The 14,837-nt window shown below is 54.4% G+C and overlaps 1 protein-coding gene across 4 annotated transcripts in view; it reads right to left on the bottom strand.

Annotated features, from left to right (window-relative positions):
* Positions 1–14,837, bottom strand: part of Crocc (ciliary rootlet coiled-coil, rootletin) — a 44,808-nt gene that overhangs the window by 8,168 nt on the left and 21,803 nt on the right. For all 4 annotated transcript variants that reach the window (XM_052716440.1, XM_052716436.1, XM_052716438.1 and 1 more), the window contains 13 exons: positions 13,298–13,442; positions 11,847–11,993; positions 11,303–11,533; positions 10,470–10,663; positions 10,080–10,207; positions 8,982–9,151; positions 7,065–7,244; positions 6,659–6,793; positions 6,305–6,448; positions 5,686–5,924; positions 4,930–5,089; positions 2,182–2,349; positions 875–1,223 (listed from right to left, as the gene is read on the bottom strand). In XM_052716440.1, coding sequence (XP_052572400.1) covers positions 875–1,223; positions 2,182–2,349; positions 4,930–5,089; positions 5,686–5,924; positions 6,305–6,448; positions 6,659–6,793; positions 7,065–7,244; positions 8,982–9,151; positions 10,080–10,207; positions 10,470–10,663; positions 11,303–11,533; positions 11,847–11,993; positions 13,298–13,442 — 2,390 coding nt within the window. The remainder of the gene's footprint in view (positions 1–874; positions 1,224–2,181; positions 2,350–4,929; positions 5,090–5,685; positions 5,925–6,304; positions 6,449–6,658; positions 6,794–7,064; positions 7,245–8,981; positions 9,152–10,079; positions 10,208–10,469; positions 10,664–11,302; positions 11,534–11,846; positions 11,994–13,297; positions 13,443–14,837) is intronic.

Genomic DNA, 14,837 nt, shown 5'->3' with positions numbered 1-14,837 from the left:
TTGTGAACAATTCTACAATAGATGTTGTAATATACGTGTCTACCATAGGCCTGTTCTCAGTTCTTTTAGCTGTATACCGAGGAGTAGGAAGGCTGGGTCACCTCTCGTTAACAATTCTATTTTCAACTTTTTGAGGAATTGTCAAGCCATTTCCCACAGCAGCTGCACTGATCAGCAGCCTCTTCCTCCCTTTATTTTTGTTTGCCTACTGTACCCAGGCCACAGGCCAATATGTCCTCCATTCCCTTCACACAGCTCTTCCTACAGCTAGACTCTAAGCTTCCTAAGAGACCTGCTTATAAACCTGTTTCCTGCCCTATTTCAGGTGTGTGCTGAGCACACTAGGTACTTAGTAAGTACTGAGTATGTGAATGGATCAATGCTACCCTGGAAGGTCAGGCCTGGCTGTGCCTACCATGAGGGAGATTTTAGGATCCCAGGCCTGGTCTAGAGGGATGTGGAGCTGAGATAACAGTCTGGAAACCCATTAAGAAGATGGGGGCTCCAGGTTGGAGAGGTTGGAGAGATGGCTCAGTAATTAAGAGCACTGGCTACTCTTGCAGAGGACCGGGTTTGATTCCCACCCACATGGCAGTTCACAGCCCTCTGTAACTCCAATGTCAGGGGATCTAATGCCCTCTTCTGGCCTCTTCCAGCACCAGGCATGCATGTGATGCACATACATAAATTCAGGTACTCTCACAAAAACATAAAATAAAACAAAGAAGATGGGGTTCAAGGATTCAGAAAAGGCAAAGGGACCCTAAGAATCCCTCCTTAACAAAGCTACCCAGGAGTCCAAGACAGCCAAGGGGTGTGGCCCTCAGAGGGGCGTGGCTTCAGAGAGGCATCTACTGCCTTGGACTGCACTCACCTCCTGCTGGTGCTTCCCGAGTTGGGGAACTGGACACACGGCCCAAGCCCAGGCCCCGGCGCAGGGCGGAGCGCAGGCCACCCAGCTGGGCCTCGGCCACCCGCCGCTGCGCCTCCACGCGGGCAAGCTCGGCCTCCAGGCCCTGCGCCCGGCCCTCGGCCGCACTCAGCCGCAGCCCCAGCTCCGAGGTCTCGGCCCGCACCGTCTCCAGCCTCAGCTCCAGGCCCCGGGCCACTTCCAGCTGCTTCTTCTCGGTGCCGCGCGCCTCCTCCAGGGAGCCCAGCAGGCCTCGCTCCCGCGCCCGGAACTCGGCTTCTTGCTCCTGCAGCTTCCTCTGGGATCCCTGGAGCTGGGGAGGAGGTGAAGCCAAGAGACCGAGTCACGAGGCCGCCCCCCGGCCCACACCTGGACCTTTAGTGGCCTCCACTCTGGGAGGAGGGGTAAGAACATCCGTAGAGGGAGGGTATGTTGAATTTGCTTATTTGTCTCTGCTGTTTATGTGTAATGTGCAGTTAGTCATGACAGTAACATTCACATAGTGCCAGGCGGTAAATACTTTCCCAAAGAACCCAAAACTACTCTTAAGAGTCATGGTCCTTTCACTAATGATGAAATGAAAAGACAGGCATGGAGAAGTTGAGGGGTTTTTCCAAGGTCACAGGGAGAGGCCATCCATTAGACTTGCAACACACAGAAAGCTGCCCTCTGGTGAAGAGCAGGGGCCATCTCTCAGTCATTAGTGCCACAGGAAAGCCCCTCCACGGAGCACCAGGACACCAGGACCTGCCCCAATCTCCCTCCTCCCACAGGACACCAGGACCTCTCCCTCCCCCCCCGGCCCTCCTCCCACAGGACACCAGGACCTGCCCCAATCTCCCTCCTCCCACAGGACACCAGGACCTGCCCCCCCAGCCCCTCCTCCCACCCCATCTTCCCTGAGTGTAGATGAGCCCTCTGAAGCACAGAGAGCCGCTAAGTCAAAGTCACACAGTGTACCTGGCGGCTGTGTGACATTGGGCAGGGGCCTTGGCCTTCCTGAGCCTGCCTGGTTCTCCTATTAAAATGGGGTTTCTATTACCTACCTCACGGGCAGGCTGTGGGAAAATTAAAGAGGGCTGTCTTCAGAGCCTCGCCGTGACCTTTTGGTATCTGCACACATCAGACCTACAGTTTCTTTTGCTTGTTAGTATTAGTACAACTGAGGGAGAGTACCAGAGGTGGTGGGCTCAGCACTGTCCTCTGGAGGGAAGACACAGGCATACAGCAGCCCACCCCTCCTCTGGCCAGCCCACCCACCGCCCAGTTACCTCCTGCTTCAAGGCCTCCAGGCTGCTCTCGCCTTTTAGCAGCTTCTGCCGCAGGCCCAGCACCTCTCGCCGGCTCTCCTTCTCTGCCCGCTCGCCCTGAGTCAGTCGGCCCTGCAGATCTGCCAGCTCCCGGCCCAGCCTGGCATTGTCACTGTCCAGCATCTTCATCTGTGAACCAGAGCAGGCAGGGAGGTCAGCTGGCCCTACAGTTGTGCCCAGTCCTGGTCCAGGAGGCTCTCGGGATGGACTGACCTAGGATGCAGGCATCAACTTAACACTCCAAGTCCACGGGGAGCCTGTCCTGGTGAACTCACTAAACTCGGGTCACTCCAAGCACCCAGCTCCAATGGCTTGTATGCCACTTAACGGGAGTGGGGGTGACAGCAGGGAAGAGGTCAAGGTGACAACCAACCTAGCAACTACAGCTGGGACCACAGCACCCAGGGTCTCTGTTCACCTCTACAGAGGAAGCTACAGAGTGCCTCTGGTGTGCCCAGCTGGTACAAGCACTTACACCAACTGAATTAACCGTCATATGTCCCTGTGTGTTTAACCCTGATGTAATGGAAGAGAAAACAGGCCAGAGCATCGAATGACTTGCCTGCTACACAGCCCACAAGCAGCAGACTGGGATATGATCCCAGGCAAGGGGAACATTCTAAGCCTGCTTCCTCCCAGGAGCAGGTAGGGTGAGGACCACCCACCCCACAGGACTGTCGCAGGGCTGACAGATCAGAACCCATCACCATGCTCCCCAGCAGAGCCTTGGCTGCTGACTTGAGGGGTCTGGGGGAGGGACTGAAGTGAGAAGGCATTATTTTCAGGAATGCCACCCATCTCAGAGCATCCGTCTCTGGCTACCACCCGATGTCTCCACTGCGGCCATCGAGGCCGTTTCCTGTTCCTGGGGCCTTTTAGGATGGGAAAGCCTTAAGTTTCCAGTGTGTGGGCAGTGCCCAGTATGCAGCAGGTGCTTGATCAGTGCTTGCTGGTGATGGGGTGGCAATCTAGTCAGAGGGCTGCTGCCAATTCAGCCATCTCCACCTTCTACTAAGGCGCACGCACTTCCCATCTTGTGCTCAGATTAAACAGGCTTGGGCATGTTGGGCAAGCATCCTGCCCATGAGCTACACACCCAACCTCTTATAGATACTTTCCTTTCTAAAAAATTTATATGCCAGGTGTGGTGGTACACACCTTTAATCCCAGCACTCAGGAGGCAGAGGCAAGAGGATCTCTGTGAGTTCGAGGCCAGTCTGGTCTACAAAGCAAGATCCAAGACAGCCAAGGCTGTTACACAGAGAAATCCTGTCTTGGAAAAAAAAAAATTTTTTTTACCTATTTTTTTTTTTTTATGTGTACCAGTACTTTGCCCTGTCTGTCTGTCTGTCTGTGCACCACATGTGCTTGTGGAGGCCAGAAGAGGGTATTGGATACCCTGGGACTAGAATTACAGTTATGAGCTGCATGTAGGTGATGGGAATTGAACCCAGGTCTTTTGGAAGAACAGCCAGTGCTCTTAACCGCTGAGCCATCTCTCCAGTACCTACTTTTTTTTTTTTTGGTTTTTTCGAGACAGGGTTTCTCTGTGTAGCTTTGCGCCTTTCCTGGAACTCACTTGGTAGCCCAGGCTGGCCTCGAACTCACAGAGATCCGCCTGGCTCTGCCTCCCGAGTGCTGGGATTAAAGGCGTGCGCCACCACCGCCCGGCATACCAGTGCCTACTTTTATTTCTTGGCAGTACTTACTGGGCAGTGGATGCAGGGCTTCATGCCTTTGGCGAGCATTCTCAGTTAGTGATTTATAGTCTTGCTGGTTTTACTTTTTATTTTGAACAGGGCCTCAGTAAGTCAAGACTGTTCTTGAACAGGCCTTGCAGCCCAGGCAGGCCTTGAATCCGTGACCCTCTGGCCTCAGTCTCCACAGAAGCTGGGATTACAGGCCTATACCACCATGCCCAGGTTATGGCTGCTTTCTTACCACAGTAAGGGAGGGAGGGGTGGAGACAGCCGTGTGGCCTGTAAAAGTGGAAGCAGTTTGCTAGCCTGACCTGGTTCCCAGGGGCCACTCCTTCATTGCTCAGGTGTCTTTAGAACTAGACAAGATGCTGCTGGGCCTCCCTGTGAGGACACCCGAGTCTGGATGTGACACAGGCACATAGCATCTACACAGTTCATGGGTAGAGGGCCCCTGGAAACCCATCTGCTCGACAGTTTCCTCTCAACTGAACACTCTCCAGGAGGGAGGGGAGGTAAACACTGCCTTTCATGAGGGAATGGAAAGCTGGAAAATTCTCCAAAGCCCCTCCCCAGCCTCACAGATGAGTAAACAACAGATGGGGGAGGGGACTCCCTGTCTAGCTGCCTGAAGCTGTACAGAGAGCGCCAGGTCTGCAGCCTTTGGGAGTTGTTGCCCGCATCAGGGTGGGTGTTTCTGTGATGGAGCCAATTTTGAGTCCTTTCGGCTCCTGTAATTACTATAAAATCCCACTGGTTCATCAAGTTGGACTTTTGGTGCAACCATTACTTTGTAATGGGTTTCCTTCTGGGGTGAGTAGGGGTGTGTGGTGTGTGTGGGGGTGTTGTGTCTCCCCAGAAAAAGTCTCTCACAAAACCCCACCCATGAATGTCAAGCTCAGGTAAAAGGCTTGCTGCAGCTCCGGCCTTGATTTTACACTGGAACTGGCTCCTGAGAGGGGGTGCTGCTTGCTGGCCAGAGCGTGTGGAAGGGCAGGAGCCAGGGCCGCACCTGTCGCCTAAGCTCCTGCAGCTCCCGACGGGCCTCCAGCCTGGACCGCTCCACCTCCTGCAAGGAGGCCCGCAGCTCACCAGCCTCCTTGCCCACGGACATTCGAGCCTCCTCCAGGAGGGCCAGCTTCTGCTCCTTGTCTTCATTGGCCAGCTTCAGGCTGGAGAGAACAGAAGGCAGAGGCCACGTCCTGGGACAGTCGTCTGCATCCTGGTGCACAAGGCTGTCCCCTGGCCCCACTAGGCCCCATCTTGCCCCAAGGTAGCCCAAGCGCTGCCTGCCTACATGGCTGCCCTTGTACTGACCCAAAAGCCTTTGGCATGGAGAGGCACATGAGGGACTCCAGGAGGGGACTCAGTTTCCAAAGCTATTGACACAGATGAGGCCTGAAAGTGACCCAACCCTCTCTGCTGTCACCTGTCCATTTTCTATGGCAGACAAGCCACCAAACTGACCTCCCTGCTAGGCTGTGCTTACAGACCATAGCTTACCAGCTATATGGTCCCCTAAACCACAGTTCAGTTAGACTTTTCTTTTTTTTTTTTTGGTTTTCCGAGACAGGGTTTCTCTCTGTAGCTTTGGAGCCTGTCCTGGACTAGCTCTGTAGCCCAGGCTGGCCTGGAACTCACAGAGATCCGCCTGGCTCTGCCTCCCGAGAGCTGGGATTAAAGGCGTGCCCCGCCACCGCCCAGCTCAGTTAGACTCTTAACCGCTAGAGGGTGGGGCTAGGTTGGCCGGGTCCTCTGCAGCTCTCACCTGATGCGCTCGCTCTCAGCCTTCTTCACAGCAGTCCTCAGCTCCTCGTTGGAACGCCGCAGGGCCTCACGCTCCTTGGTGCCCTCACTCAGACTGCGCCGCAGCTCACAGGCCTCCTGGCGATGGGCCTCACAGCCCTCCTGGCCGTCCCGAACCTTGCGCTGAGCCTCCAACAGCTCCCGCCGCAGCCCATCACGGGTGTCCTCCAACAGGCGCAGCTGAGTCCTCAGCTCTTCTGCCTGTGGGTCCAGAATGGGGTCAGGGCCCTCAGGCTAAGGCCATGGCAGGAATGGGCTTGTATGCCACTTCCCTGTCTGGCTGCGGGATACCATGGTTCCAACACTGCCCCGTTAATCTGAGGTGGGTGGCTGACTTCAGTGATGGTATGGACACTGGACTCAGTAGCAGCACATGAACCTGAAACAATCCCCATCAGGACTGTCCAGTGAATGAGTCCCCCAAACCTCCCTTGCAAACCTCAGGTGCTTAATAAATGTTGGCTGCCTCCTCCATGGGTGAGTCACTGTCTGTCCTCACTGCAGGAACACTCACAGGATCAGCCCCAGCACACATGCAGCAGCCCCCTGCATGCTGCCAGGACAGAGCAGCATCAGCTCACCTCACGCATGCAGGACTCCCGCTGCCTGCCCAGGGCCCCAGCCTGCTCCTGGAGTTCTTTGACCTGCTGGGCATGGGCCGCCGTGGTCTCCTCCAGCTGGGCCCGGAGCTCTCGAAGCTCAGATGTCAGGGCGTTCACTGTGTTCTGGAGGCAGTCAGGATGCTCACTCTTAGTCCTGATGTGGCCCCCCAACACTGGCCACTGCACTGTCCTACCCCTCTGGCTGAAATACAGCCCCTCCAAGAGGCCCGCCACACCTTGATCATTCTTTAGCTGTGAGGGGTGGGGGGCTGGCCTTGAAGCTGGTCTCTTGTGCTGCTTTCCCCTTGGATAGAGGCCTGGTGGCCTACCTACCCGGTCCTGTTCCTGCCGGCTCTGAGCATCTCGCTTCTGCCGTTCCATCTCCAGAGAGATGGCAGCCAGACTGTGCCGGGTTCCCATCAACTTCTCAGACAGTGCCGTCTTCTCAGTCTCCTTCAGGGACAAGGCCTAGGCAGAGGCAAGGAAGACTGGGCTTAGTGGGCGGCCAGTTCTTTCTCTTAGCCTCCCATGGTGCTCAGTAGCAGCATTGGTCCACCACGGTGTCACCTGTCACCGCCCCTGTGTGCTGGACCTCTCTCTCTCCCACTCTCTCCTACCGGGGAGAAAACCGAGGCCCAGGAGGAACTGGTGGTTCCTGGGCTCCAGCTGCTGGGGTGGGGGGTGGGGGGACTTGCTGGGCAGAGCCAGAGGAGCCACAGTGGCCGCCCAGACTCCAGACCTGCTGCTTCTCGCTCTCGGCCAGGAGCAGGCCTTCATCCCGCTCCTGCTGCAGCGCAGCGATCTCCTCACTCAGCTCCTCCTTCTCAGCCTCCATCCGGGCCAGCAGCTCCTCTCGCTCCTGCTGCAGCTGGCCCTGCAGCTGGGCCCGCTCTGCCTGCAGTTCCCGCCATGCAGCCTCCTGAGGGCCAGAACCAGGCTGTGTGACACACCAGGAGGGCCCAGGAAGTCCCTTGCGTACTTCAGGTCAGCAAAAGGCCCAAGTACCCCACAGCTAGGAGACAGGACGGTGACAGGTCATGTCAGGTCTGTGGACGCAGCAAGGAGGCACAGCAGCCTGGGCTGGGGACAAGAATGCTCCCTGGGGAGGGTGGAGCCGTCCAGGCAGAAAAGAACTAGGCCAGGAATGTAGCCTGGAGGCCTTGAGGGAAGAACAGGCTGGAACCTCAGGAATCCTCAGGGGCATGGTGACCATGGGCCAGACCAGGCGAGCTGTGGGATTGAGGGCTATGGGGACAATAGGGACTCAAGCGAAGGGGACAAAGACCATCTGAATTGTATTTTTAAATTCTTTTAGACTTCTTTATTTTATGTGCATGGGTGTTTTGTCCTCATGTATGTCTGTGCACCATTTGCAAGCCTGATGCCTCTGAAGGTTAGAAGATGGAGTTGGAGTTCCTGGAACTGAAGTTATGGAGAAGTTATGGATGTCATGTGGGTGCTGAGAGCTTAACCCAGGTCCTCTAGAAGAGCAGCAAGTGCTCTTAACCACTGAGCCATCTCGCCAGCTCTGAGCAGACAGCTGGAGGGTTGTGTAAAGCGGAGTAGGGCTGGTTACAAGAAGTGACAGCTCTGGGGACCAGACTGGCAGGGAAGCTGAAGAGACTTGGGAGCACTGATGAGGCCCAGACAGAAAGGGCCAGGGATCAGAGTGTGGCTCCCTAGGAGCATGGTACAGCCCATGACAAAGGCTTTCTTGTGGTGAAGGCACACTGCCTGTGCCCTACAACTTTCTGAAGGGTGGTGGGTGAGGCCTTCAGGTGCTACCCTGCCACCTACTGGCCATATGTGGTAATTTCCACCTTAATTCATGGAGGCTCGGGGGCATCTCTCACACCACTTTATAGGAGTCCTGCAGTGAGAATATGAAACTGTTGGAGGCAACCCTGACCAGGCTGGGTTTCTAAAGGTCCTTGTCCTGCAGACCAGACTGGAGAGCACCCCAAGAACAGGAACTGACAGGAAATTTACTAAGTGCTGTTGCTACACTAACCCCTTCACACTCAAGACCCTGTAGCAATCTACCCCATTTCTGTGGGTGGGAAAATGAAGGAACAAAAATGTTATATAGCACCAGTGGAGTGTGACCAAGATCAGACACAAACTCAGGAAACGTAAGCATAGAATCAGTGTTCACGTGACTTCCCTGGCATGTCTCGCCTTGTCATTCTTGAACCTTGGTACATGAATGTAGCTTTTCACTGTATGTTTGTTTGTTTGTTTGTTTTGAGACAAGGTCTCACCAGGTAGCCCTGGCTGTTCTGGAACTATGTAGCCCAGGCTGGCCTCAAACTCTCAGAGATCTGCCTATCTCTGCCTTCTGAGTGGTAGGACTGAAGGTGTGCGCCACCGTGCCCAACCTGCTTTCTGCTAAATGTTATACTGGTCTTGCTGCAGTACGGCTGTGGGTCTCCATCAGGTTCACTAGGATGGGACCTAATTTGGGGCCTGGAACTCTACACATCTGATAAGGACAACTCACTCCCACAGATCTTCCCAGCTGTCCCCAGGGCCTCTATGGCAGACACGAAGTCCTGTTTGACAGATGTAGAAACTGAGGCAGAGCAAGACAGATGCCTCCCCAGAGCAGAGACAGTGAGGCTCAGAGGCCGGCCTACTCCTCCCCAGCTGACCAAACCTTCTCACGCTGGAGTCTCTGAAGGTCCTCCTCATGGGCTGCCCGCTGCTCCCGCAGAGAGGCCTGCGCCTCCCGCTCAGCCTGCTCCAGCTTCTGGGTCAGCAGCTCCTTGTCCAAGGCTGCTTTCTCTTCGGTGGCTGTGACCTGCTGCCGCAGGCCCGCCAGCTCCCCTGCACAAGAGGGATGGCAGGAAGACAGGGCTGAGTCACAATCTCCCTCTGGGACAACAGACCTGGGCCACAGGAGCCACATGGGCAAAATCTGAGGGAAGAGAGCTTGCCTGGCACCTATGCTGAGCTTCTTGGACAAGTGGCTCACCCCCTCTGGATGCCAGTTTCCCACCTGCCATATGGGCTCACTGGCTCTCTTCCCCTCATGTACAAGGGATAAAATGCCTGATGAGAATTCTAGATGGAGGGGAAGGGTATCGAAAGTGCAGTGACACCCATGGGTCAAGCAGCTGGGAACACCCCATCCATCTCTGCACGTCACGAACGATGTGCCTCGTTAGTTTAACCTCATCCTGTCCAAGATGAGGCTCCAGCTCCAGCAGCACTCAAAGCCGTCTAGCTTTATGGAGTGTCTCCACCAGGGACAGCAGCAGCCCTCACCGAGGGACACAGTGGGAGGCGTGGCCCACCTGATCAGGAAGGGCACTGCCCAGGTGGGAAGCCCAGCAGCATTGCCCTCCCTGGGCCTGTCTGACTCAAGAAAGTCAATTTCCATGACCCAAGCAGGGGCTTAGCTGGCTGAGCTTTACCTTTGCTGAGCTGGAAGGATTGAGAGTGGGGAGCATGTGGGGACCTTGGGCTGGGACCATCTGGGGACCAACTGGCTGATTCACGGAAGCAGCTGACGGTTCTGTAGGGACCTTAGAACTCTCCAGCCTCCCTGATGACGAAGAAGCAGCGGCCACAGTTGGCTGAGGCAGGCACTTTGCCAAGGCCTTCACGAGCTCCTTCACCTCATCCTGGCAACAGCTCAGGACAGAAAGCCAGGCCTGCCACACACCTCACCTAGGACTCCTAACCTCTTTGAGACTCCAGTACCCACAGCTAAGTCTAGTATGGAGCCCGGGTGTTCCCCAGATCCTCATACCAGTCAGGGTTTCTTTGGCCAGCAGCAGGGCTTGACTGTCGGCTTCTAACTGCTCCCGGCGGGCCTCGAGCTGAGCCAGCTGCCTCTGCACGTCAAACAGGCTGCTCTCCAGGGTCTCCTTCTCCAAGCTGTGACACACAATCCCTGAGGCCTTGGGACTCAGCCTCCCCCCGCAGGACTGTGGGTCTCAGGGTGTGGCCAGTGTGGGCCAAATGCCAGCCTACCTGCCCAGCTAGAACCAGGTTCCCCGAGGAAAACTGCACCTGAGCTAGGCTGAGTTGGTAAGTATGGCTCCTAAGTAACTGCTCCTCTGGGTTACCCCCCGGGCTGTGGCTGGTCAGGAAGTGGCCCCAGGGATGCCCCCTGCCAGGAGTTGGGTGAAGCCCTTACCGTAGGCGAAGGGCCTCCTCCGACAGGGTCCGGCCCTCACGCTCTGCTGCAGTGAGCTGCACAGCCAGGCCAGCCCGCTCCTTGGCCAGGGCCTCCTTCTCCCGGGCTGTGCGCTCCAGTGCCTCCACCTGCCGCCGTGACTCCTGCAGGGCCTGCTCCAGCTCCTGGTCCCGTCCATTCAGCTGCCGGGAGAGCTGGCCAACCCAGGGACTGTGAGCAGAAGCCCTGGCTGCTTCACTATGCAGTACTTTAATGTGTGTGTGGGGGGGTCTAGTCCAGCCCTGGCCTGGCAGCAGGAGGCTAAGAGTTAAAGCACAGGCTCTGTACTGGTGTGCTGTACGTGCCCAGGCAAACCCTAGCTTTTTCTACACCTGCAAATGCACACATGTGAAAAATCACAAGCCCGAGTCACCCACTGCGCCCTGTACCCAAAACTTTCTGAGGAGCTGAACACAGCTGTGCAGGCTGCAGGGAGGAGCTGGAGCTGCACCTTCTTCACGGAACTCTGGACTCCAGAACAGAGGCTGCATCACAGACCCTGGAGCCCTGGAACCCTAGGCTGCCTTCCAGCCGTGTGGCTTCAGTTCCCCTAATCTCTACTTTCTTCACATGAAAGATTGTCACCAAGGCTGGCTCAGAGCCAGCACATCCTCTAAGTGACAGACAGGATGGCAGAAGCATGCAGAGTAGGGCAGTTTGTTCAAGGCCCTCAGCTAGAAGAGGTGAGGAGCATATGAACGCAGAGGCAAGCGCCTGAGCTGTGGCTTATCCTAGACTAGCATGTGAGTGGCCAGGAGCCCCTCCCCACACAGCTGCACGAGAGCTCAGCCCACCTGGGCCAACTGCTCCTGCAGGTGACTGCGTTCACTGCGCAATGCAAGGAGCTGCTGCTCCAGTGCCTCCCGGGCCTGCTCAGCCGCACACAAGGAACCCTCCAGACCCTGGCGCTCCACTTCCTGCTCCAGCCTCAGCTGCTCCAAACGTTCCTGCTCCTCCAGAGCAAACGTAGTGGCGTGCTCTGCCTGCTGCTGTCGGTCCAGGAGTGCTGCCTTGTCTTCCTCTAGCTGCAGGGTATGGATAAAGGTCTGGGGGATCCTCCCAGGACCAGGGATGCCCCCTCCATTCCCACCAAATGGTCCCAGCCAGTCCAGGGGAGGCTCCCTAAGCTGAAGGAAGAATGTCCATGGTGCGGAGAACAAAGGATCAAAATAGAGCAGGGCCACCAGGGCATCCTTCTATAATGCACAAAACAGAGGCAAAGAAGACAGACAGGATGAGAGGTGGACAGCAGGACAGACAGGGTAGGGTGTGGGAGCCCCAGCATGCCTCTGTGGTGTCTCCCTGGTGGAGGGGACATGTGGCTGGTGCAGAGTATACCTGGGCCATGAGGCGGTTTAACTCCAGCTTGTCCTGGGCGAGACTCTCATTGAGGGCACTCATCTTGGACAGGGAGTCTCGAAGGGAGGCCTCCTCTGCCCTCAACTTGGTCAGGGAGAGCTCTAGTTGCGCACGGCCAGCCTCGGCCTGCAGTGGGAACAGGGAAGCAGAAGTCAGGGAGAGATCCAGGGAAGCAGAGCCTTACCGACTGGGTCAGGGTCGGGGCCAAGGAGAAAGGGTTGACGGGAGTCAGGCAATCCCATCAAAGATGGCCACAGACTGAGAGGCTGTCTGAAAGACACCTCATACCCTAGAGCTGCTCAAGAAAGGACTAAGAGGCAGAGCCAGGGGTCAGAAGAGTCTCCAACCGCAGCCTAGAAGGCTATCATGTCGCCAGAAGTGGGACAAGCACCTTCAGAGGACTCTCAGGACAATGGCCCCAACTTCCTCAGTCCCAGGACCCATCTCCACAGAAAGGACCAGGTGACCCTGAGCTTCAAGCTCGAGTCCAAGGAGCCCCTGAAGAAGCAGGGATCTGTGGACTGGGTCAAAAGCCAGCCTGTGGGGCTAGGGAGATGGCTCAGTGGTAAAATTCTTGCTGCTCAAGTATAAGAACATGAGTTCAAATCCCCGGAATCCATGTACAAGCTGTATGCAGAAGTATAACAAGTATAATCCCAGCATTCCTACAGCAAATGGGGGACAGACAGGAGAGTCCTCTGGAGGTCAAGATCCGGCTAGTGTAGTATACACAGCAGGAAACAGTGACGACCATAAATAAGGTGGAAGGCATGGATGGACACCAAGGCTGTCTTGACTTCCAGACAGTTGTCACAGCACACACTTGTGCTCCAACACACACACACACACACACACACACACACACACACACACTCACACACACACGGGGGCGGGGAGGGGGAACGGGGGTTTTTTAAAACACAGTAACAAATAAATAAATAGATAAAAATAAAAAGTCAGCTGGGTGGTGGTGGCACATGCCTTTAATTCCAGCACTTGGGAGGCAGAGGCAGGTGGATCTCTGAGTTCAAGGCCAGCCTGGTCTACAAAGTGAGTTCCAGGATAGCCAGGGTAACACAGAGAAACCCTGTCTTGAAAAACAAACAAAAAAAAAAAAAATTAAAAATAGGGGCTGGAGAGATGGCTCAGAGGTTAAGAGCACTGAATGGTCTTCCAGAGATCCCGAGTTCAATTCCCAGCACCCACATGGTGGCTCACAACCATCTGCAATGAGATCTGGCACCCTCTTCTGTATACATAATAAATAAATAAATCTTTAAAAAAAATTAAAAATAAATAAATAAATAGAAAATAAAATAAAAAGTCTGTATCCAGAGGAAGAGGTCAGTGACATGCTCAGACAGTAGCCTGAGTAGGGTCAGCCTGTAGCCAGTGGAAGAATCATGAGCTGTGCAGCTGACAGGACTCACCTTGGTCAGCGCCTCGGCCACCTCTGCCTTCTCTGTCTGCAGCACATCCCTCTGCAGTATGGCACAGCTCAGTGCCTCTCGTACCTCCAGCAGCTCCTTAGCCAGTCCTGAGCGCTTCACTTCCAACTGCTCCAGCTGCCTGTGGCTGTGGGACAGAGGACTGTTGTGGCATATTCCTTTTACACTGTGTGAGAATGTGTCACTGTGATTGGTTTAATAAGAAGCTAAGTGGCCAATAGCTAGGCAGGAGGTATAGCAGGGACTTCTGGACAGAGAGAGCTCTGGGAAGAAGAAAGGCAGAGTTGCCAATCATGCAGAAAAGCCAGGATGGGCATAATGGAGATGAGGTAATAAGCGCGTGGAAGAACGTAGATTAAAAAAAATGGATTAATTTAAGTTATAAGAACTAGTTAGAAACAAGCTTAAGCTAAGGCTGGACTTTCATAATTAATAATAAGTCTCTGTGTCTTTTTTTTAATTATTTTATGTGTATGGGTGTTTTGCCTGCATGTATGTCCATGTGAGGGTGTCAGAATCCCTGGAAGTGGAGTTACAGACAGTTCTGAGCTGCCATGTTGGTGCTGGGAATTGAACCCAGGTCCTCTAGAAGAACAGCCAACTGCTGAGCCATCTGTCTAGCCCCTCCATGAGCTGGTGGCCCAAAAAGAAAAGTCTGTCTACATACGGCACCCAACATCTAGCCACGTATATCCACATAAGGCCGGAGAAAGCTAAAAAAAAGTTTGGAACACAGAGTCAAATGTGCTTCCTGGTGACCAGTCTCTTGGGTAGGCTCGGTGTACAGAAACTGCCTGAGGGCTGGAGCCAGCCTCCAGTGCCACGCACCAGCAGCACCAGCACCATGCACGAAGCTAAGCCATGCTAATGGCTGACACAGCAGTTTAATTTGTCTCACACCATCAGAAAACAGTGCAGATGCTTAGTAAGGCCAGGCCCAGACACAGAAAACCTCTAAAAAGGTATAATATGTTTTAAAATGTGCTTTGATGCTGAAGAAAGAAAAAAATGGGTATAGAAAGTCATAAAAAATAGTTTATTATTAATAAAGTCTTTAAAAAGAATAGCATAAAAAATAAGCCACATAAGGATGGAAAATATTGTAACACAGGGAGTTTGGACCTTATGTGGTGCTTTGTTAGTTCTGAATTTTTTTTTAAATTTATTTATTTATTATGTAAACAGCATGTATGACTCCAGGCCAGAAGAGGGCACCAGATCTCATTACAGATGGTTGTGAGCCACCATGTGGTTGCTGGGAATTGAACTCAGGATCTCTGGAAGAGCAGTCATTGCTCTTAACCTCTGAGCCATCTCTCCAGCCCAGTTCTGAATTTTTTGAATGCTAATGAACAGGGAATGACAGTGGCTGAGAGGCACTGGATTATGGAAGGGACTGCTGAATTAAACCAGCCTAGACACTTTAGGGATGCCTTAACTTTAAAATGGAAGTCAGAAAATGTATTGCTTTGGGGAAGAGGTTATGCTTTTGTTTCCACAGAAAATTAAAGGCTGTGGATTC

The sequence above is a fragment of the Peromyscus californicus genome, unplaced genomic scaffold, assembly GCF_007827085.1.
Source record: "Peromyscus californicus insignis strain IS unplaced genomic scaffold, ASM782708v3 Scaffold_5__1_contigs__length_169319896, whole genome shotgun sequence".
In the NCBI taxonomy this organism is placed as follows: domain Eukaryota; kingdom Metazoa; phylum Chordata; class Mammalia; order Rodentia; family Cricetidae; genus Peromyscus; species Peromyscus californicus.
This window is presented reverse-complemented; position numbering and strand designations above follow the sequence as displayed.